This window comes from Ambystoma mexicanum, chromosome 6q, assembly GCF_040938575.1.
Source record: "Ambystoma mexicanum isolate Mex_15411 chromosome 6q, UKY_AmexF1_1, whole genome shotgun sequence".
Lineage (NCBI taxonomy): Eukaryota > Metazoa > Chordata > Amphibia > Caudata > Ambystomatidae > Ambystoma > Ambystoma mexicanum.
The window spans coordinates 1,091,107,193-1,091,131,762 of NC_090937.1; the positions used below are offsets into that span (position 1 = coordinate 1,091,107,193).

The 24,570-nt window shown below is 44.5% G+C and overlaps 1 protein-coding gene across 1 annotated transcript in view; it reads right to left on the reverse strand.

The window, feature by feature from the left end:
• KIT (KIT proto-oncogene, receptor tyrosine kinase) overlaps positions 1-24,570 on the reverse strand; it is a 106,617-nt gene that overhangs the window by 44,249 nt on the left and 37,798 nt on the right. The window contains exons 2-6 of the mRNA XM_069631647.1: positions 14,165-14,443; positions 10,780-11,064; positions 7,993-8,129; positions 6,994-7,153; positions 885-1,074 (exon numbers count right to left, since the gene is read on the reverse strand). Of these exons, the coding sequence (XP_069487748.1) occupies positions 885-1,074; positions 6,994-7,153; positions 7,993-8,129; positions 10,780-11,064; positions 14,165-14,443 (1,051 nt within the window). The remainder of the gene's footprint in view (positions 1-884; positions 1,075-6,993; positions 7,154-7,992; positions 8,130-10,779; positions 11,065-14,164; positions 14,444-24,570) is intronic.

Sequence of the window (24,570 nt, forward strand, 5' to 3'; positions counted from 1 at the left end):
TAATTGCTCTTTTTTGTTGACTGATTCATAATGTATTTGCTTCAACTGTTATATTGTTTGTTTATGTTTTATGTTGTTCAATTGTACAGCACTTTGGTGTAAGGCGCTTAATAAATCAATAAAAACAAATACAAAGCAGTGTTGCATTTGTCCACACTAAGCCAATTTGAAAGATGTTGATGGAGCAAATTAGTTCTGCGTGAAAAGGTTCTCTTCTCCAAGTGAAGTCTGGTCACCGTCAATGTCCAGGTAAGTTGGAATATAGAATTGTTATGAATATTTGTACTTTTCTTTTCCCCAGGTTCCCACATTCACTTCTGAATTCATCTACTAATAGTGACAATGTAACTTCGACAGAAGAAAGCAGAAGGCCTGATAGTCCTGGTTAACTTCAGCCCATTCCTTGCTCCACATATATGGCTCCTTCAAACATACCAAACAGGAGCCGTCAAAGCCCTTTGTACAAAACTGTGGCATAAACAGTCTTGTATGCTAGAAGTCACATTACTGCTTGTAAGAACAACAGTGACACTCGCTCATAAAAGACTGGATCAAAGGCCAGACCAGAGAGTGCATCTTCATGGTGGCAAAATACCTTAAGCCGATCGTCTGTGGATGGGCAGCAGCTAATGCAACTGCAAGGCTTAACTGCAGAATATAGATCAATATACTTACCCTTCAATGTATGAAAAGTGCATGACGAATAAATAGGGAAAAGCCAACGTGGAGAGTTGTGGGCATCGTCTAACTCTGCCATAGCCAGGTATTCTTGCTTGCTAGGTCATTGTGTGCCTCATTGTACCCCCTTCCTATCCTTCCTAGATCACAATAACACTTCTTGCGTAGTATTAACAAAAGTCTTTAGCCATTGAGAATCAATTTACCTGCTATTGCCTTCCTCCCGGAACCTGACAAAATGATCTGAGGTATTCAGTACAGTGTCGTTCATATAGGTCCAAAATTCTTCCTCTGGTTTTGGATATGCCTCATATTCGACTCTCAACACCAGGCTTTCTCCTGCATGTACCTCGATCGATGCATTTTCCACTGGAAACAAATTGATGAATCCTGCCTCTGACAAGAGCCAAAAGTAAAAAAAAAATTAAAAAAAAATAGATATGTCAAGTACAGGGAACATCAAAGCTTTGTTATTACGTTAAGAAACATCACATTCGACTGCAATTGAAAATTTTGAGGTCTATTATTACACAGGCAGTCTGGCTAACAATAACATACAATATGATGAAAATACTATGGCTATCAGCCCAGCGTCAGGGGCGTACATGGCCGGTAATAGCCCACCAGCCTGAGCCTCGGCGAGGGCCGTTACAATCCAGGTGTGCCACCGACAATGGGGTGATTGCGAATACGTTTCATTTCCCTCCACCCCCCCACAACTCCCCCCCCCCCCCCCCCCCGAGAACCAGGCTCTGCGTGTATTGCGCAAGTCCAATCTCCCATGAAGTAAAAAAATAAAAAATAAATCAAGAAGGCCCCCGCCATATTACTGAAAAATGGGACCTAGTCTGTCCTGCAAGGCAGCTAGAAATCTTCCTACCTGCCTTTGCATAAAGTGGGTCAAAAGGATACTGCAAATGAGCAATTAAATCTAGACATGCACGATTTGAAAGGGCACTGATATGTATGCTGCTGCTTAAATATTTCTAAATCATGTTCCATTAAAACAACATGTAGGTGACAAAACAATTACGACCCTTCCTACTTTTCTCCCCCAAAAAAGATTTAATACTGTTGGATTAGTGCTTGCGCTCCTTTTCAAGAGCCTTAACTTGCAAAAGGACATAACTGGAAACTGCGTAATTGCCAGTGGTAAAAAGGGGTTGCAGGTTAACAGTGCACTACCATCAAGCAGATGGCCACATTCTCGGGAGGATAGATAGCTCAGGGGCAACGCGCTCGCCTTGGAAACAAGACGACAGGGAGCAACACGGGTTCGATCTCCGGGTCCGCGCTTAGAAACCTCTGGGTATTAAGCGCGTTATAAATAACCTATCATATAGTTCCTGGACATCGGTTATGGGAGACACTACACTTCATCCACATCTAACCCCTCCCTACACACTGTCCTCCCAGATTTTCTTCCCAATCCTCTCCTCAGTCACAAAAGTAAAAAGGCTACTTGTCTACAGGCGTGGCTCACCCATCAAGTGTACCCCAAATAAGCCTGGTGTGCAAACACAGTAGAGCAGAACTATTCCCAAACCTTGTCATGGCAGAATGATGCAGGCCATGGTACTAAAAGATTTCTGCACTGTAGGAATTGTAAAATAAATGCCTATTGCAACATGCTTAAAAATATTTGGTTCATCTGTCAAATTAGGTCCATCATTTACCACACAGACTCTCATGTAACTCTCAAAGTCATAAAAGAAAGCTGTTTCTCGAATAACCACCAAAATACAAAAACAAAACTCAAAAGGAACTGGGAGCTGGGGCTAATTGTTTTAAGATTAAAAGAGTAAAAAAAAAAACCACAGTGGATCCCAGAAGAGGGACATCCTGAATAATCGTGAAATAAACAAGCCTGACGTCAATGCTGAAAGGGCTAGGATAGCGCTCTTATGGCCCCAAAGTCAAGAGGGGGCTGCTCACGCAGCTCCGTATTATGTTGCCGATGTCCTTGGAGTTTAAAAAAGGTTGGAGGTGAAATGACTGTTTTTAGAACAGAATAGTGAGATCATGACATGCAAAGGATTGTGGGCTTGCCATCCTGCTTTTGTAGGGCGGCGGCAAAACGACTAGTACTCAAACTAAAAGAAATCTAGTATTGATCAAATCAGCATGCTTTGGCTGCCGTGTGTGCAGCGTCAAGTGTAGCAATACAGCAATTACATGCCTCAAAAGTCCAAATAATTCTATAAAATCGTGTTGCACTGGTACCGCCATCATGTGACAAGTGCAGCCTCCAATCCCCAAGATCTACAGTCCAAGTAAGACCCCTAAATATATGCCTACAACCCTGGAGGGCCTTACGCCCCGCCCCCGCGTTGAGAAACATTTATGCTCAATGTATTGATGTTCATTCAAATATTGACAGTAAAGAAACAAACATGCACTAGACCAATGATACCCAATGTTGCTTGCTGCACCCTAAATGTTGCTCGCCAGTTGCTCTGGGTCATGGAGTGGAGGCCAAGAAGAAGGCACTACACGAATGAGACTGCAGTGGCAATGTAGCTTGTGCCAGGACTGTGTGGAAAAAAGTTACCAAAACCACTTCCTCTGGAAGACATACAGGATATGCGGTTGGTTGTCAAAGCATAAGCAGCATGGGCTAAGGTGTAGAGACTGGGATGGATGGGTTAAAAGTCCACAAAGAGCTTGGAGGAGGCTGCCAAGATGATTCTTACGGCGTCAGAAGAGACAAGCCCCATGACAACCATGCTAGTGGGTTTGAAATTAGAAGTACATCTATTGGTGCCCCCAAACTGGTTGGTCAATATTATGTTATCTTGCATTTATATAGTGCCTCCTGCCATAGGTTATGGTGTTGCAGCACTTTGCCTGTCAGAGACGCGAAGGAGTAGGACGGAACATTCAGTACCAGTATGGAGGAGAAAGTCCGGTAGATAGTTAGGATGTGGACATGCAATGTAGCAAAGCAGTGATTTAGGAGTTCATGAGGCCCAGAAATAGGCCAGCAAGACCATCCCAGGGAAGACCATGAAACTGCCACTGCAATCAGCATGACAAATTCCCCTTAATGAATCTGCATTTACTGGGCCAGATCAACTCTATGGTCGCTGCACCACTAATCTGTGAGCTTCTGACTGGAAAAGGTACAAAATCTAGCAAGCAACTTTTGCAATCAACTAAGCATTCCAATGTTGCATTTCAGTAGGTTGCAATGGGGCCATACACAGAATCCTAGCAAGTACATAAGGGGAAAATAAGTAACATGAAGGCCCAATTGTCCAAGATTCAAAACTTCCAATTGACTTTAGGTGCATGCAAAATATGTGTGCAAATTATTTGTTAAAAATGTTCCGACACGTTACATTGTCCTTGTGGATACATTCCGAGTTCTGCTAATTTGCCCAGTTGACAAGTATACACAAATGTGCAGAATATGTAACCACATGTCCACGTTAGCGTCCTTGCGTACCTTTGCTCAGCGGGAATATAAGTGGCATGCAGGCCCACATTTTCTTTATTAAATAATTTGCGTATGTCCATTTTTTAACTAGTAAAGTTTGTGTTTGATGCCAACACATACAAATGTCCAAAATGTTACTTAGTCCTGGCAGAAGAATTGTCTTCTGATGCTTTGCCACCTTGCACGCAGATAACTGGCAGATCTGGAAAATGCATGCCACATTGTCCATCATACAATAATTTGCATAACGTCTGACTGATATCCAGCAAAGTTACAGTTGATAAAGTGTAATGCACTCGACCATCATTTCTGCCAAATATCAAAGTAAACCCTCTCTGCAACGTGGTTTTCAAATGCTCCAAGTTGTGACCAAAGTTCTTGGTCCAATCTGCTTAAAAATGCACCCCCTCTCATTAAATTGTCTCTGGAGATCAAAGGAAGAGCCCCAAATTCTTCAGTAAAATATTCTTCTATTCCTTATGTCTGGACCAATATAGCAGGTCATGTGTGCTTCAGTGTTACACACTAAATTTCACAGGAGGAACCCCCCTCCCCCATCCCCAAACCTCAGTGAAGTGTTCTTTAAATCCCATCACATTTTGGCCAGTGTTACTGGTTTTGTGTTATAAATGCACCATTTGCAACAACAGATCTTACAAATTCCTAAGCGAAGAATCATAAAATGTGATGTTTCTTTTTAATGATCCAACTCATGTCTCAATGATTTTTTATGGAAGTACTCGAAGCAATCTGTGGTGTCTCAATGCGGGCATGTTTTTGAACAATTGTATTGACCTTCAGTGTTTACAGTGTTTACAAGCATCCGACTTGGCACTTCATTTCATTATCATTCCTTGTAAACGCCAACTTACGATCAAATGAAGTAAACGGCCATTGTAAATTGCCGGACCCAAGATTTGCATGTGGTCTAAATTACTGTTAATTCCCGCACATTCACATAGCCTTTAAGCAGTATTAAGTTTCTTAAAGGTATAATTTGAGTTACACTCGTTTTTCCACCAACGGAACGCCGATATGACCCATCGAAAGATGGGTGCTGTTCACGGATTCATTTGAAAAACTCTTTTTGCTCCTTGTCTTCAAAAGGTTGGGGACCCCTGCACTAGACCCAAATGTCACTAGATAGTTCTCAACTCCTGGTTTTTGTTCATTCAGCAAAACGTCGTTTCTGAACGAGACGCACTTTTCATTTGAAGGTAAGGGTAGTTTATTTGGATTCAAATGATTGAATATGCCATTTTCGTTAAGGAATTCAACGCCATAAATTAAGCAGTAGCACACCACAATTTGCAATGCAAAAACTTTGTGCTGCAACTACTTTTGTTTGCTTAAATAATATAAGCTGCTACGAGTGGCCCCCGCCTTCTGCCCTCCCTCCCCACATTACACCTCCTGCGCCTTTCCTGAGATCACAGAAGGTGTAGCTGGGGCTGAAAGGTGTGGGCTGGTGAAGAGTGCACAGGCAAGAACTGCCCCCTCAATCAGCCTGGAAAAGGCTTTTTGGGAGAGGAAGAAGTCTTGAGGGCATCCCTGCACATATGCAAGTTGTCCCCATCATGTACACCTGCGGGATGATCACAACAACGTTACCAGATGCCTTCATATGGGATGGATTTCTCTCGTCTATGGAAAAGGAAGTCATATGGACAATCAATGGAGGAAACCTTTGAAAGTACTCTTGGGGCCCATTTTCTAATCACCCGGGTGGTTACCAATAAAGCAGTCCTGCCCTTTGCCTGCAAAACCACTGTCTACTCCACTTAAGTCTCCAGCTCTTCACTTACTTTTACCTTTTAAATGTATAATGTTTCCACAGGGAAATTACGAATAATTCAGAAAATAACCCATATCTAACAAATATGTATAGCGCACTTACTGCAAAAAAAAAAAAAAAACACTTCAAAGCACTGGTCTAGTAAACCGAATGCCAGGTGTGTACAGTAGAAGCCAGTCAGGATAAAAGCCAAGCATTCAGGTTACACCAAAACTGGTAGAGGTGGGGGGGTTGTCAAATATATTTAGAGTGCCAGAGGTGCACACCAGAACAGTTTGCCTTCCAATGAAAAGGATTTGCAGGCAGCGGTGGAATATATCCTTATGGCAGCTTTGTGGGCGGAGATGAAGGTGGCTAGTTAATCTAGAAATTAAGCAGGATGAGTGGATGCGGGCCAGATCTGCACAGAAAAGCTCCAGATCCGTTTTTCCTATTGGTTTACGAATGGATCAAATTCATTAGTCAGAGATAACAAGAGTTTCCGGTGACATGAATAATAATCTCATTACCAATCTCATTACCAATGAAAAATGAGAAGAGCGAACAGCCGGCACCCTCTGTATAAAGGGTGAAACCATAGACAGCCAATAGGAGAACACAACACATTGGGAATGGACATGCAGTTGCTTTTAACAAATCAGCAATTCCCGAGTGTGGAGGAGGCGAGCATATAGCGAAAGTACGGTATCTACCAACGCCACTGCCTCGTCTCCATACCCCACACCATTAGTTTTGGCTTTCCGCCCGGTGAGACAAACCACAACACAGGACTGGGAGAAACCCAACATCCGACAAAGGAAAACTTGAGCTTTCTGATGGGAAGACTGCCACGGACACAAGAAAGATTCAAGCACCACAGCAAAAAAGAACCAAAATTCACTCCAACGTGGAACTAATACAAACTTTCTCAGTGAGGCAGTGTCACTGTCCCAACTGAGTAAGTTCACAGCACGCCGAGCCTGGTAAGGCACCATGGTATATTGGAGACCTGTAAAATAACAGGAATGTATGCCCAAGACCTCTGCCAGCAACATAAAACCAGCTGGTGCCCCGGGTAGATGGCAAGCATAGGAGGACTTACCAATAACGTTTAAAAGAATGGAAGCATGAGAGGTCCCCACTGAATTCCGTGCTTGGCAGGTGAATATGCCCGAATCATTGACTTCTACGGAGGAGCTGCTCAGAGTTAAATTAAGTTCGTAGGAATAATCAGAAGGGTACTTGCTTTTACTGGCCACCTGCTGCAAAGAAAAAAAAGAAACCTGCATTTAAAATCCACTTTGCAAAATACACTGCATGTAGTTTATGACTAAAAATTACTATGCTGCTTTGTAGAGTAAATGTGATAAAGACTGGGTTATCCCCATGGACAATTTGCCACATACAAGCTTAGCAACGGGAGAGGAAAATCGCTTTTGAGAAGAAGCCACTCTCAAGTGTATTCAATATAATGCCACCCCCCCCCCCCCCCCCAACACCCCATGGAGTGCATGGAATGCCAGCAGAAAGCAATAGAACTGCGCTAAATGTTAATAGAACAAAGCACTGGTCTGCCCAAGAAAGATGAACATACCCAGCAGCGCAAAGAGACGGATTTAAATTTGCCTAGAAGATCACACCTCAGAGTACAAGGTGTCTCAACATTGCTCTTCCAGACATTACCATTTCATTGGAAGCATTTTGTAAGGATTGCTTCATTGGAATCATTTTGTAAGGATTGGTGTTCGGACAGGACTGATAATTTAAAAACAAGATGCCACTGCAATGCGACATTTCACTGAAGACCAAACGGGGCATGTACCAAATTAATGAAGAGATTCCTGGAGGCTAAAACGCGCACCCAATTGTGAACGATTTTGAACAGCCATCCCTCTCTTCTCCCAACTCTGTGTGCAAATTTAAATCAGTCACCCTACTTGTACAGCGGTCCTCCAGTATGTGTCCAGGATAGCTTTTTATAATATAAAATACAGCAATACATGGCTATGAAGCATGGCACACAGGAGAGGCTTACTGAAGAAACGAGTCTGGTATCAGATCTACAATAACATCATACCGGAGAAAAGAGGCGCAATCTCACCATGTTCGGATGATCCTTCCAGCTTCCATCCACCGTGCTGAACACATCCCTTATGGTGCAAACAACTTCAAATTTCTCCCCTTGTTTCAGTAGTTGATTGTTTTTGGACAGAAAGATTGTTGGGATGACTTTGTGAACTAGAAAACAAATAGCAGATGCTTTTCAGTAATTGGAAGGATCAGTAATTTGAAGGATCAGGTGTGTGCTGCACAAACCCCACCAGAATGAATATGCACTGGTGGTAAGATTGTCTTATGTAGCAATTCATGCCCGACTGGTACCTACTGCCCAATGTAATTATTGCCCTTTTTAATAATTGTGATCTGGTGGTTTCTTTCTGAAAGCGAGCTCGGCTGATCAGGCCTCACTTTCTTCACACTCCATGCTGAAAAAGTATAGGACACAGGAGATATCATGATTGGTTGGGCCCTGTATACAGAAAAATCAGCATCTGCTATGCAGTTAGGCACGGTAAACACAGAGCCACATGCACATTTCTGCCACCGGCCGTTAAGAATCCAAATGAGGTTATCAGCTTTGGGGACTTTCAACAGTGGAACTCCATAATCTGAATTATATGAAACTGTACATCCATAAAGACTGATGGAAGTGTATATCAAATATGTGGCCTCGAGGAAATACAGTTAAAAATGGTCAGAACCATAGGATGTCATTTAATAATAAACCGGTTTCCTGAGACTCCTGCGGATGCTTGTGCATGACCGTCTGGGGGCTGGGCCCTGAAAACTCCCTTTGTTCTCTGTCGCAGAAGGTTTGACACCATTCCAGAGGAACAGGATATATAGCCCAGGAGAGAAATTTCACCTATGGGAAGGGTTCCACCATCTTGGAAATACCCATGCAACATTTCCCTCCCGTTCCCACTTCTGCAGACAAGGCACTCTGGGAGCTGATACCATAGATGACATTGGTTCATGTCGAGCCTGCTGCAAAGGAGCAATCGGCTGCGACAGAATCAGCATATAAGGAGGAGGATTAATCCATCCTTACTTGAATGATCTCTGGACTCATAGGATTCCACTGGAACCTTGTCGGGCTATCAGTATGCTCATAATCCCCTCTCATTAGGATCAAGATAAAAATGATCTTCTGATAAAACATTTAAAAATTGCTGGTTTAGCCATAGCTCGTCCCATTAACCTGGTTGATTTTTGAATTTGATGGACAACAAAATCAAGTGGCCCGTGGGCTGCAAATAAAACCTGGGCCTCCAGTTAAGTTATCAAAATTACAAACATTTGCAATCATGACAATATTAACATTTATCAAAACAACTTTTAAAAATATGACCTTCACAAGGGTATGGTGGGAAACAGCACAGGAACTAACCAATATTAAGAACCGTGAAACTACTACAGAAGGATTCCATGTACTCTAATCCATACAGTAAATATACAGCAAAAAAAACCAGCCCATCCCAATAATACAGTGTCTGGTGTCAAACAGAGATTGATACTGGTCCTAGAATACGTGGGGCATTATTATGGTATGGAAACATGTTGTTAATGTCATCATTTTATATTTTTGCTGAGGATATGTGTGTGTGCGGAGCACATTAGGAAACAAGGCACTTCCATTCCAATAGAATATGGCAAGCAAAAAAATAAAAAAAGAATATGGAAACCAATCCGCTCTCTAAGGCGAGTTGCAAACAAATCGGTACAGAGGTCAGGTCCGGATTCCTTTACACTGTTATTCTTCATCCCCTTACTATAAATGGCACGCGTTGCTCCCAAATCCTCACAATTATTATTTTATTTTAATTAATGGTTCATGTCCAATGATCGGGCCTTGCAATTTTAGCAGGTGCTTTCAGGGACGTCATTTCACCAAAATGCCTGGGGTAGCGGAAGTGACATCACAACCCTTGGCCTCTGATGACATCACAGGAAGCAATGTCATATGGCGCTGGTGTGATACCACGGGAAGCGATGGAACACGACCATTCATCCCTTGACAAAACAGGAAGTGCCTTCACATAGCATTGTGTCCTAAGTACACTACGGAAAATATGGTTACGATATCACTTTAAATGTGATATACATTTCCTACAAGAATGGATCACCATATGCATCATTAAGATAAGTGTGTATAGGCTAATATTACCAAATTACTGTGAATGCAAAAAGACTTCCATGTCCAAATGATAATGATGTGTTATATAGAGCAAATATACATTATATCAACCAACCTGTGTTGGTACTCATTTATCGACCATAGAAGGATGAAAGGCTGAGTTGAGGTGTTTAAGAACAGACTAAATCAGTGACTCACCCCCTGAAGTGTGCCTGAAATAAACCTTTAATGAGTCTAGCAATTATTGTATAGAATTCCAGAAAGACACATTATTTGATATTCCTATTCTTTCTTATTCAGGGTCACTGCTGAAAGGAGACGAGGCCTGAACAAGAAAGCCAACCACTCCAGAAGCAAAGAGCCACATGACGCTGGTTACAGGACAGGCGCTAGCTTTTTTTTTTTTTAGGGGGTAGCAAGGGAGACCACAGAGGTCGCAGTTGCGACCCATGGCGACCCCTAAATGACGTCCCTGGGTGCTTTAAAAGCCATGTAAGAACATAAAACAAATGACCCATCCATGTGCACTTCAAACATGGCTACTACACTCTATGCTGAAGCCTTTGGCCTCCTGCAGCCTCATGCTTGGGAAACGCACAGCTCATGTGTAGGATCGCCACCTGTACAATTTACCCCACTGAAAGAAAAGAAAAAAGAAAAAAGCACATAGAGACTTTCCCATGACATTACCTGGCTTCACTTTCAGGGTGTACTGTTGTGAGGTTTTCAGTTGTCCATCTTGTAAAGCAGAACATAAGTAGCACCCTTCAAAGGCTCTCTGCACATTTTTCAGGGTGATTCCCTGTAGGAGATCTGGAATAAACGTCATCCCTTCAGGGGGGGCCGTGCCATCACATTTTTTCAAAGTGAAATTGGAAATGGTTGGGTCACTTGCTGCACACATCACGACCACGTCGCGGCCTTCCTCGCCGTCTACGCTGGCCGAAAAGCTTGCGAGGAACGGAGTCTGACTATCTGCATAGGATGCAAGCACGAGAGGATTAGCACCCCGGGCAAGCATTCACTTGCACGCATCTATGTACTTTGGGGGAATTGAACAAATAAGATTTCCATAAAAGCATTATGCAAATTCAGTGGCATCCAACATGTGAGTCATGGTTATCAAATGTGAAAAAGTGCTGTGTAAGGAGAAAATAAAATTGAGCCAGCAGAATGTGCTTTCATCTTGGCTAGAGTAGACTAGGCATGAGGTTTAAGTGGCAAAATCTTACCGGCATTCAGTAAAGTCAAATCTAGTGTCACCTTTGCTAAAAGAATATAAGTCAAAATAATTTTAAAACAGATTTGCAGGATAATTTCGGAATACCAGGTCCAATAGATAAAAAGGCCAGCTCCTAAAGGAATAAATATGGCTACAGATCCACACACTCTGCAAAAATCAAACCTTAATTCCCGAAACCCTAGCTATCTCACAAATCGATGGGGGGAAATGCCCTTCTTACTGGACTTACAGCTGCACACCTGGCGCCCCTCAAAGCAGCACACCACGCTGCAGCCTGCCTCATTACAGGTGCTCTCAAATTTCACAATCTCTCCAGCACTGCACCCTCTTCACGGGCGCCACCCCCCCTCCACGATCATATTAAAAACTGCATGCATCACCTACAAAGCAGACTCAGAGGAGACAACAACATACTTGGAGGCTAAACTGCACACCTCTGGAGGCTCTCAAACCCCACTAAGCAACATGTTGGGGGTGCAGGGTAGCCAGCGAAGGGAAGACTCGCAAGCAGTCCTCCTGCTATGCCCAACCATCTGGAACTCAATACCGGAAGAGGCTCAAAATACCTCTACCACCCTCCAGTTCCACAATACGCTAAAAAGGTGGCCCTTTCAACAATACTTGCCAGACAAATACAAATCCCTCTCTCCCTCCATCAACAGCACTGCGTTACTGTATACATTTCCAAGTCCAATTCAGCCAAAATCTTGGGATGTAAAGTGCTCTGCTGTTTGAGCTAGGTTTCAACTATACGCAAAAGATCAGTAAACTAACAAACACCCAGTCGTTTGGAAACCAGGGCTGTTTACGGTTCAAAAGGTGCTCATCCGCCCCTTGGAACTGAGCTTCCAAAAGGCAATAGAAAGGGGCAAGTTTTGGGCAAGATCCTGCACAGAACGTACAAGCCCAGTAGGGCCTTAAAAGAAAGGCAACGCTGAATCAATGGTGGGCTCAATGGATGGGTTCTAGGATATGCAGCACTGCATAGCGTTCAATGGCCGTTGCTATAGCATTGAAGCGCCAGAAGAACCAGAGCTGTGACCGGGAGAGGTGGGGGTGGCGGGGGGGGTGGGGAGACTATGCACCTTCACTGCGTTCCAAACTAATGCAGAGCATTCGATAACAGACAACTGCGTCAGCAGAGAGGCCTAGACAAGTGTAACATTAGAAATGTCCATAACTGTGCCGGGATGGGATGCGCTGTGTGTTCGCCTATACGCCGGTTGTGGTGATTGACCGCGTGAGGAGTCGCCACGAAACCCATCATTAAAGAGGACGCTGCACGTAAAGTGATGCGCGAGAGGTCAGTTGATGTTTCTACGTGTTTTGAAAAACTCAAAATAAAGTCGTTAATTTTGTTTGTGATCTTTCGGTAGAGCTGAATTTGACACGTTTTTTCTTTTTCGTTATGGGGCGTGTTCCCCCAGACATGTCCCACCTCCCCATCCCGCCCTCAGAAAGAGCGTGAGAGAAAAAAAATAAAAATTGGTAGATTCGACCAAAAGTTCACAAACAAAAGAGACTTTCAATGAAAGTCTTTTCAAACACCTTTTATGCTAATGCATAGAGTGCACATTGGGTTAAACTTGACCCCATACTTAAAATTGCATAACATGTATTGAATGTATTTGTAGCATAACAAAAACGTAGCGTAGCATGCATATTCATGATTCATAGTACAACATGAGATGCTCACAGAGTAGCATAAAAAATGCAGTATAAAACGATGGCGATATATATCCGTCGAACACAACAGGCATAGAAATAACTGGGGGCTATTCGGCTCCCACTTCTAGTACAGAAGAGCCTGGCTAGCTTCACACGGATACTACCTGGAGCTACTTTTGAAGCCAAGACATGTGACATTACAGCAGTGTTGGCCACTTTAGATTCCCATATACATCTAAAACCCATTATTCTTTTTAAGCAATATGATTAACACGTCACTGTTCAAGCCACATGCTTGGCAAGTAGTCTGTCATGCCTTCCCCACTGCCACCCTTTGATAGTCTCTGCGCAAAGGCACTCACTACTTTGCCATGGGGGGGCCACAAACGACTGTTCTCGTGATAACCTGACTTTGGGAGGAGAGTACGGTATTCAGTAAAGTATTGCACTATACTGTATCTTGCAAAAACGTGAATAAATAACAATAGATATGAAGAAAACACACAACGCTTAGAAGTGTCCTCCCCCTTGCAGTGCATTTTGGCCATGACAAAGTGGCGCCAAAATATTAGCAGGATGTGTTGGTGAGCGATATGTACACATGTTGCTCTCGGTATGTTGCACCAGGACTTGTATTCCCCGCAAAAACCCCAGTACTACATAAAGGCAAGACTCCACTCTTCCAAGCACCAGCCAAACTAATACTTAAGTACACTCAAGCCCACTCCCCACCACATCTTCTCTGCGCGTAAGCGCTTCCTACGCTAACCTTTATTAACAGAGTTTCTAGTTACACAACATTTAACTAATGTTTCCTTTCTACTGGTAATCCAAAGGCAAATACTAAACTATTTTCGGAAAGTGCAGCACTAACCAAAGCATGACAAAAGCAAACGCCTAACTCCTGAAAAGAAATCCTTTAGTGCAACACTAACTCCTTATACTGCATTAGCTCTAGTTTTGGAATGTTGGCTGATGGTAAAGACCATATGCCAAGCAATAGGCATAGGCACACAGGTAGGCGCAGGCGCGCATGCGCGTACACAAAACACCACCACCCTCTGCCCCCCAAAGGTTGGCACTAGTTGTGCAACTACATAATTTCACTTGCACCCCTTTACTATTTTCTAAAATTGAAAACAGAAGATTGAATTGGTCCTTCACCTTTGACGAACACGTAGATGGAGCGGTTGCTGGACGTCTCCTTGTTGATGCAGGTGTATCTGCCGGTATCTTTGGTAAGTGCTTTGGCAACCTTTACCTCCTGCTCATTGCGGTTTCCTTGAAAGGGCCTACTTGGAACACCCTTGGGTTTCCTCGACAGGCCAGGTTTCTGAAGAACCCAGTTTACTGGGCTAACATCTTTGCAGAGAAACCTCATCTCTTCGCCGCTATTTACAACGAGCGTATCCTGCTCCGGAGTAATCGTAGGCATCGAGCAAGCTGTGGAGAAAATTGAAATAGGCTTAGTGTCTGGAGGCCAGCAGGACTTTTTTGTTAAATGTTAGTAAGTTCAAATGTTGATGAGCTCAAATATCAATAGGAGATTACATTGTGCAATTGGATATTTAATGTGTGTTCCACACACACATTGTTGATCTAGATAACAAAATAAAACCATAATTCAAGTGTGTAAAACTGTGATGATGGCAGGACAGCTCATCCTGAACTAGGAGCTCAATTGAAACAAAACTAAGCACATCCAAGTGCATAACAAGAGCCGTATCATGGGACCAGCACACTTACCTTGCATATTCTAATCAAACAGCGTCCCAAATGGAGAAATAAACTGGTGCACAAGTGTAATTGCGACATTCACGGACATATCCTAATTGAGTGTAGAGACGAAGGAGTCCACGACCAGGGAGGCAGGTGAGGGAAGAGGGCATATGTGGGTTTATTGAGGGAATAATTACTTCATCGAACCAAGAACTTGCCTAAAATAATGGAAATCAACAAAATGCCCACATTCACAGTTACACAAGAGGAGCGCTTACATTTGTTTCAATAAAAGTGTGTCAAGAGACGATGGACAAAGCTGATTTGTGGCAAAAGAATGTCACTGGTGATCATTTCTGTGGAACAATATTTCAAAACATTGCACTTTAGCGACGTGAATACTGCTCTATCTAAAATCGAAGGACAAAACTGAGATTTGCAGAAAAAAGGGCGATACTCAAGGAATTGGCAAACAAAATGTTTTCTTAATAAAATTGCAATACAATTGGAGAAAAAAAAATATGTCAAAGTTAAAATGAAAAATATCCACTGAGTCCTCCATGCACGCCAACTTCAATCAGAGGAAACCAATTTGAAGAGAGCGCTAAATCGGGAAAGGGTTCAAAATTTGCACTCACCTCTAGCTATTTGCTAGTGATATTTGACGGTTGGAGAGTAAGAAATGGTGTGCTGTCTGTATGTATAGAATTGAGGTGGCAAGTGACTTATGCCTGGCTAGTAACTTGAATATTTGCACCCTGCATGTGGATGGGGGGGAAAGAGTGGGAGACATATGGATGGGGGCGGAAGAGAGAAGCAGTACGTGGATTGGTAAGCGCAAAGACACTCTGGAGCTCCTGATGGAGAATGTAATAATACCCAGCCAAAGTTTTTGGTACACATCAAACTGCAAAATGCAACAATTTTGGACAAGATCAATGCCAAAAAAACACAAACTAGAGGCGCAAGGTGACATGTGGAAAAGGTAACGGGGAGTGACCTGAATGGGAGGATCACACCCTGAGATTTTCCATACTTTACAATCCTACCCAACAAGCCTATGGTATAATGAAACATCTCGAAATGAAAACCGGATTGGAACAGGTGCAACATTGTAACTCGTCACTAGCCCTTTCCTAGTGATTTTTGACTAAGAAAAGGAGTGCTGTGTATATGCATAGACTTGAGGTGACAAGTGACTTAATGGCTGGTTAGTCGCTTGCAACTTTCATTTTCACCCCTCGATTAGAAAAAGTAAAAAAGTGCGAGGGACTGTGCAATACAGTTGGTGAATGGGCTTGTGCTTGGGAAGAGGAAACCAGTGAAACAGACAAAAAGATAAAAGCAGGCGGCAGATTGCGTGAGCGCGATGGGTAGAGGAAGAGGGAAAAATGATTTCCCGCAGAAATGGAAGCATTTTGGTTTAATGTCTAGTCTCTAAACCAACAATCCTATATGTAACAAAGTTTGGGGGTCGCTTGTAAAAGGTGAATCAGGAGACCTCTAGAGGCCTTCTAAAGTCCAAAGGCTTAAGTGGCAGATCGATGATCGCTTGCATCTCTTGAATCGATAGCTTACATCTCGAGTAGGTTATGGAACTGCTCCTCTTTCCAGGTACTAGCGACAGCTCAGAGCGAGGTGGACACCCAGGAGTTGCCTTGAGCTGCTGGTGATACATTCTCCATTTTTGTAAAGCAAAAAAGCTTAAAACAAGAGATGGAAAGATGCATTCAAGGGAGAGAGAAGAGACAAGGGGCTGCTACAATCAAGCCAGAAACGTGCGCGCAAACACGCAGTACAAGAACAAGTTCTCTTCACATACTGGCCCTTGGAAAGCCAAGCGCTTATGAATGCTTAACAATTTCGGGGCAGCTGCTGAATATAAAAGAGGAACCTGTGTGAGCAGAGACCGTTCCGCTGTCCGGCCACTTGCTGGGTGAAGATTACTGTGCAACCAAAAACAGGGTAATTGTTATTTATAACGCGCTTAATATCCAGAGGTTTCCAAGCGCGACCCGGGGATCGATCCTGTGTTGCTTTGCATCATCTTGTTTCCAAGGTGAGCACGTTGCCCAATAGCTATCCTCCCGAGACAGGTAGAGATGAAGTTCAGTCATGAGCTCAGGTCCTTTCCACAAGTCACGAGATAAACAGGCTGTTTCAACACTTACAAAGTACCATTTTAGGCTGTTCCTGCCTTAGGTTTCCACTTTAAAACAGGGGCCTCCGTGCAGGGTCCCCAAGATGTAGGCCTGCTTGCAGGGGACCCCACGCACCGTTTGAAGAGTGCATCTATTCGTGCCCAGGAGCACACAAAGGTGGCTGTTCTGGCGGTTTTTGCATCGCTGTTGTATTTACCACTCTGCAGGTGAGGTGTTCCAGCCTTCAGCACTATGGAACCATGTCCCTAGGGACTAATTTCCCAGTACGGTAGAGGGAGTCAAATTGCTTTTGTCCTTGTACACATCACATGTAGGGCTTGAATTGTGGTTAAAGGGGGACTTCAATTGGCGCATACCATAGTCTCATACCTCGAGGAACTTAGCAGGGTGGTGACGTTAGCACTTGCTTAGATGCGTTGTATCTTGCTTTTTGATGGCTTCAGCATGGACCTTGCACACTCCTTCCCATATAGTTTGTACCCGATAATCATCAAAGTCTCTGGACCCGTGCAAAACGTTTCCTCTACTAGTTGAAGCCATGTACACAAATGTGTGCAGCTTTTCTAATGCCCACTGTCGGGCATGCAAGCAATGGACCTCAAAGGGTCCAACTTTCCAAATTCAAAAGTAAGCCATTCATCTGGTGAGGCGTGTTCTGAATGAGCACAAGAGGCCGCATGTACCATCTCAATACTTGGCTTCTGGCAGCAATCTTGCACACGAGGGCTCAATTCATGGAATTATTTGCGCGGTAAAGGTGGACTTTGCACGCAAAACTGCGTGCAAAATCCTGTTTGTCGATTCATGGAATCGACTGTGCCGAACTTTTTAGTACCTTGCCGAGTCTTCGTGCAACCTCTGCACGTCTCTGCGAGCGGTCGAGTGCCTTGCACCAGAAACCATGCAGAATGTGGGCGTGACTTGCATAGAGGGCAGGGAAGGGGGCAGAACTCATAAAATGAAGAAGGACAAGGGAAAATGTGGGCGTTATGAGGGACGGCCCAAGGCAGTCCATTGCATGCCCACTATTGCACGGAATGATACTTTTCATGGATCCAACCGTGCAACCTCTCGGCACGGAAATTGCCATGCAAATCCCTCATCCGATATGCCACCCGAAGGCAGGCGTACAGACACTTGTGCATGGGAATCACTCTGCAGAGGTAAGATTGGATGTTGGATTTAGAGGTGCGTGTACGTAGCCAGGTTTCCAAACTAACTTAGGGGTGCGCGTTCGCAGTGTAGTGGGGTGCAGAACAGTTTACGGGGGTTCGCACACATATTTTCAGAGTTTTATCCGAGTTACAACAAATCTTCTGCATGTTGTTGTGGTGCCTGCAACAGATGGAGGCCTGCTTGCGGGGGATCCCACGCACTGTTTGAAGGGTGCATCTATTCGTGCCTGGGGAGCACGTAAAGGTGCCCGTTTTTGATTTGCGTGGGGGCGTGTCGGGGGCGTTCAACCTGCGATTTGCGTATACGGTTACTTAGCGCTCAAAATTTCATGAATAGGCAGAGCACGCATTTTTTATCCTACGTGCGGCTCGCAGAGTGTCGTTCTCGGCGCACGGCCCTTGTGGGATAAATGTGCACTTTTCCATGAATCGGGCCACATTAGAAACTCCAATGAATGCAAGTTCGCTTTACTAACCTCTTACTTCAGATATCTACATGCACCAGGAATTTGCCCGCATTAGAAATAAGTGCCCGTGTTTGTCTCCGATATATTATTTAAAATGTGTGGTCAATCTGCTACAAATTACAAAGGCAAATGCTTTTGGCTTTTTCCATGTCTGTACAAAGCATGTTTTGCACTTTGCACCTTTGAGAGCCAGTAAAGCGGTAGGCCACACACTCCACATGAGCTCCAGCATGTACTTTGTGGGACATGGTAGCGTTTTGGCTATGACAATGTGGTTTTCACATGACTAGGCACTGCTCCCACATTGGCAATTAATTGTGGTGCGGGGCCTAAGACCCCAGAGTAGACCTCCCCGCCCCCATCTTGGAGCAGATAGGCGCTTGATTTGGCGACCTGTCGATCACAATAAACAAGGACTTTGCCATGGCTATCTATAGGAAATGGTGTTCACATTCACAGTGGATCTTATGCCACCATCATTACTTTCTTTAGGAATGTCAGCGTGAGGCCCACCCTGTCTTCCGCATGAATCCATGACGAGATGAAATCCTAAAATCATCCTGCAATTCAAGCTAGAGACATTGGTGAACTCCTGAAACCAATGCTTTGTAATCCAGTCAAGCAACAGGGCTATTCTCTCGCACGAAATATTACCAGATTTTAGTTTTACTTTTGGCCATTAGGTGGTCCTTTATCACCACCCATAGGCTGAAATGAATGCATTGGAGTACAGAGAGGAGGGAGATGGAAAGTGAACAGGGACACAGCTTGTGAAGGTTTGGCTTTTAATCGAACCACCGACTGTCCACGTCCATGCTAGTCTCCAGGGCCATTCCCATCCACTTCCTGCCCCTGTACGCCCAAAGCACACCCTCCTATCATCACTTGGGCTTGCTCCTTTCCATGAACATCATCACAGGGTGTGCCGTTTAGGGCTTTCCAATGTTCATTCTAGCAAGATTCGGAAAGTTGAGTTAATGGATTAATTGCAGCTGTTAAGGAGCTGCAAATGTGCCTTCAGCTACTTGTTTATAAGCAACGTGTGTACCTTGCATCTGTTTCTTTCACAGTTGTCCTTAAAAAAAAAAAAAAAAAACCGCAACAATAGCAAAGCCAATCGTTTGGGCCCTTGTACAGGCTGTGCCACAATATTCCCAAGCACAAGCACCATGTGCCAGCGGCTGCCAAAAAATAAATGCATCACAGGTTATAAAGCAATAGGTTTATAACATATAGGATTTAGCTAAACTTAATCTAGAAACTTTTTAAAACGTTCCTTGCCCCAATGAACAATCCCACCAATGGATTGACAACTGCAGAGGCTTTACGCGGGGAAGCTCAGGGAGCACCTTCTTGGCGCTTGGAATGAGCGCCTGACAAGGATAAATGGAATGTACTCATTGATGGACCTGCAGGTCCAGTTGTGGACTAAAGGATCATGGTCAAGGATACGAAGCCAACAGAACTGGGTGGTTTGCTGCGGTTAATGCAGGGTGCAGGATACGCGTGCGATAGGTGGATCGCTTCTCCACATAAAAGGCCAGGAGAAAGAGGGGTGCTTCATTTACTAGAGAGATCTAATACCCCCAAGCTATGACCCCGACGTCTTCTCCATCAGTGGGACAGATGAAGGTTTGCAGGTCTGAAAAAAAAAAAAGACACTGCCTATTTCAAGGACATATTACAACAAATGCAGCTTAACATTATGGCACGATGATAACGACCTTGTTTATGGCCTGCATTTACACTGCAAAAGCTGCGCAATTCAGTACTCCGGGTAGCTCACATGTGCAGCGGGAAAGCCGTTGCGCCTGCATCCCCCCGCCCCCCCTTTCCCTCCCACCCCCAGTTCAGCCATTCGATCTTGGCGTGTCAGTGAGAGGAAACTGAAGCACTCAATGGCAACTTTAGATCCCGCGTCCTTGGGAAGTATTTCGTCAAAGGCCCCCGACCTCAATGTGGGGGGCCCTTGTAGAAGTGAAGCCTGTCAGAAAATAGAATCATGGCGGCTGTGTGCTGGTGGAGGGACTTTCCTGAACAAAGATGGTGCCTCTTGCACGGGAGGATCAGAGCAGTGCACTTTTAATCACTAGGCCACACTTAACTCTCCCTTCTGGAAATGAGGTCTTAAAAGGGTGTTTATGAGCCCAGGCATAAATTACTTAGTCACGCCAAAGGGCAGACGGCACCATCAATGAATGGGGACCAGGGAGGTCGGTCACTCCCCCCTCCCCCTCCGATCCTTCAGCGGGAAGGAAGGACGGGTGCCCAAAGCGTTTGTACTCTCTCGTCGCAGATGCTGCTGAGACAGAAATAAGCACGGCTGGATTTGCCTCTTCCTCTCCTAACCTGTACCCCCATGCCTGTAACTCTCCGGACCTTCACTCTAAATGTCCTGCAAAGCGTACCCCTAAAATACTATCCTTATAATGGTATACACATGACTATTATTCTAACCTGTTACTCTACCCAGCTAAACGTGTTCGATATAAAACCAAACGTACATTCAAGGTGCCTTCGGCCTCAACTTCACAGAATGCCTGTATTGGGAGTCAAATGGACAGAATTAAAGAAAGGATCCATCAAGAGCGTAAGTTACTGCCATCCCGATTCTAACAGAAACGGTCACAATAGGTTTTATTACTGACTTTTTTTTTATTTTTATTTATAACGCGCTTAACAACGCGAATCCGGGATTCGAACCCATGTTGCTCCGAGTCTTGCTTCCAAGACGAGGGAGTTGCCACTGAGGTATACTACCTGTGTCGCGAACGCCTCGAACATAACCCTCTCAGCAATCTTGCATCTTACCAAGCTGGAAACTGGAGGCTTTTCCGAACTTCACCAAGCAACTGCGAAAAATACAAAAGTAGGGTAGCTAGTAATACGTTATTTCTAGGGTTGATTGAATATGAAGGTAATGAGTGAACATAAAAATTGAATTAATTTATCTGAAAGCTACCCCAATTCCAACAAGCCGTGGTAGGGGGGAACTATCCAATCCAGATCCTTTTACACCACAGTTTGTCCAAGTAAAATAGGCTTCTTATTCTCACTCGGCGTTGGTATAAACCTGGAGGTTTGCAGCCATCTCACAGATTTGGAGTATTGCATCCCTTTCAGTTAATCCAAGGCCAGGGTGGTAGGGATCGTTAAACCAAGTGGGAACCTCTATTGAGCGAAAGGTTTTAAACCATTTGCTTAAATGTTCCTACTCTGCCACTATTTCCATGCGACTGATGTACGGCTCGAGCGCAAGATCAAGAACGGAATGACGCCTCCCTAACACATAGGCTCATACACCCGCAGCTCCTCGCCCTATGACCCATGGGCGTGATTTTAGGGGGGACAGGGGTGTTTGTCTCCCCCCCCCCCCAACTTTCATGGTACACCATTTTGTCCCCATTCATTTGGCTGGGGCACCTTTTCTTCAGATGTCATGTCCCCCCCAACATTCTCAGCAACGTTACTCCTGCTATGATCAGCTCCCCGCGGTTTCCTCCCCTGGTTGTTTGTATATCCCTTGCTGCCAAATTGCCTGCCCTTTCCCTCCCCTCTTGTTAGCTCCCCGCTCCCAGTGTCTCTGCTTCCTTCACCGTGTTTTCCCCCCATACGACTGTAGAGCACTCTGTTGCTTCCCAAAGCTAGGCCCGCGTTCAATGAAGTTCATGGCGAGACAGCGTGCCTTACTCGGAAGCAGGCTATCACAATGTATCAACTTACCCATCTATAGTGAGAAAATGCAACCTTAACCCTTATGCAGGCAGTGTTTATTACACTCTGCGAAAGGCGGATGTGGACGTACGACAAACAAGGTAGGTAGGGGATGAAGGGACAGAGGTCTACCCTTCTGTAGGCCATGGCAGTCTTGCACCGACGTATGACATTTTGTTGGCATTCGGTCTCTGTCTCAGGTGCAGGTCTTCCACAACACCAGGGAGTTATTCGGAGCGTGGGTGTATCGAACCCATCCCCAAAATAGGAGAGCAAACAGCCTTATACACCCTCCCTACGCCACAAACAACTGGGTTCTGTAGACTGGAAAGCATGGAGCACTACAAATGGGAGGGTTTTGAAGAGTGGCTCATCTGGGGCTAAAGCACTGGACCTGGCCTCCTCGGAGCACTTGAGGCCTGCCAAGAATTCCATGGGAATGGTTATGCCAGTGCAGGAGGCAGGCAGAGTTACTCTTGAGGCAGAGCCTGGGCTCTCTCCTGGCAGTTACTCTGCATAATCCAGCCCGGCCAACAGTTCTCAACCGTGGTTGCAGTTACTGTGCCCTGTTAATATTGGGTTGCACGGGGTTCCTAGCTCTGCTTACCACTCCAGCTTACTTTTTCAGCTCTTGCGAGGGCACGGTGGCCCTTTTCCTGCCCCAATACTGGTCGCATGTATTATTTAGTTGGAGGTTTTGTGGACCTGCCACCTTATGGCAGATGGAAAAGTGCTGGTCATTACTGTGGAATGACATAAAACACTGCATAATAATAGACTAGAGCTAGTATAACAACCAGCATCATGTCTTCAATATATGCAGGGTGGACCTCATAATCTTTGTTGGGGAGGATTGCTTCTTTTCAAAACATGAAAAACACCATTTGGACATCCTACACAGTATTACCCCGACAGTTCGTCTTATTTTATAGAAATACAAGTATCAAAATCAGTATGTAGCGCACAAGAGGAACTAGTACGCATTTCAACCTAAAAATGCTACTGCCACCAGACCCATTTTACAGACAATCATTGCCTTTTAAAAGTGTGGCCAATATTTAAAAGTTTCATACTATAATAAATGTACCCATGTTAATCTATGGCAATAGACGGCACTTGTTGCACATTCACAGCAAGCACACATGCACCCCTCCGCACACATCCCACTCACCAGTCATCTAAGTGGGTGCGAGTGGTGCTCCACTACTTTTATTTCTTACATTTTGCTGTTCCTATACTTTATTTTATTTGAAAGAGAAACCATTTCCGGAAAGTGTAGGAATTAGTTGAAACTTGCACTTCAGTGCACTGCACTGAACGTTCCCTTAAAGAGCAAGCATGTTTGTTTAGGGGTTTGTATGGCGTGTGGGATGGGGCGTGGCGATTGGTTTTATGGGGGCCAGTCCAGAACACAGTTCTGCTACTTCTTTTCATAGACTTCGACCACTGCCACTCACTCTTATCAGACTTGGCCAATCTCTTTAAAAAGGTTTCTATGAACCAAAACAGAAGTCTCGACCCAAAATTGGCGAGTCTCTGCAATGCCGTCCATTTCCAATATGGATGCGGCAACAGCTCCAATGCTCCCGTTTTAGGCAGCAGCATTCAGCTACCTTTTCACAAGGTTAATGAAATCATGCACTCCGTTATGTATCTGCATTGGTGTATACCTCTGTAAAGCGCTGCGCTGCTACTCAAAGCTAGGTCCGCACTCAATAAATATCTTAATAATAATAATAATGCACAGCACTGCAGGTGCGGACAAGTACTATTTCTGGCTCCGCTTTGTCGCCCACAGCTTTGCAAAGTGACGTTTGTGGAGGACAGAGGGCTAATAAGCCAAAGTGGTGACATGGTCAGATTGACGGGAGGGTTTAACTTGCTGCGCCACGGGGCTCACTTGCTCACGCATCAGATTCAGCGTTTAGCTTGGGGTCCAGCCGCAATGAGCATTTCTCACTCGATTCATTTGGGGTGTCCGTGGTGAGAGTCAGCAAGGAGGATTGCCCAGGGTCCATGCAGACTCTTGGTAAAAGGTGAATAGAGATTAAAAATTAACGATTTAAAAATATTCTGGATGTCAAACCAGTGGGATTTGAAATCGAGGGGGTGGCTCTGGAAAGGCGGCATAGACAAATTGGACTGAGCATGGCCTCAGACAGTCAGGAGGCGAAGGCCAGCGACGCCCGTTTCATAACAAAATACATCATGAGGTAATTCAAACATGTACTTTTGGCCAATCCGCGGTCGCCTCGCTTAATACAGTTAAAAAATCTATGCAATTTGGTTTCTAAATAAAAGTCGTCTGAATAAATCCCTTTCTGCCTCAGCCT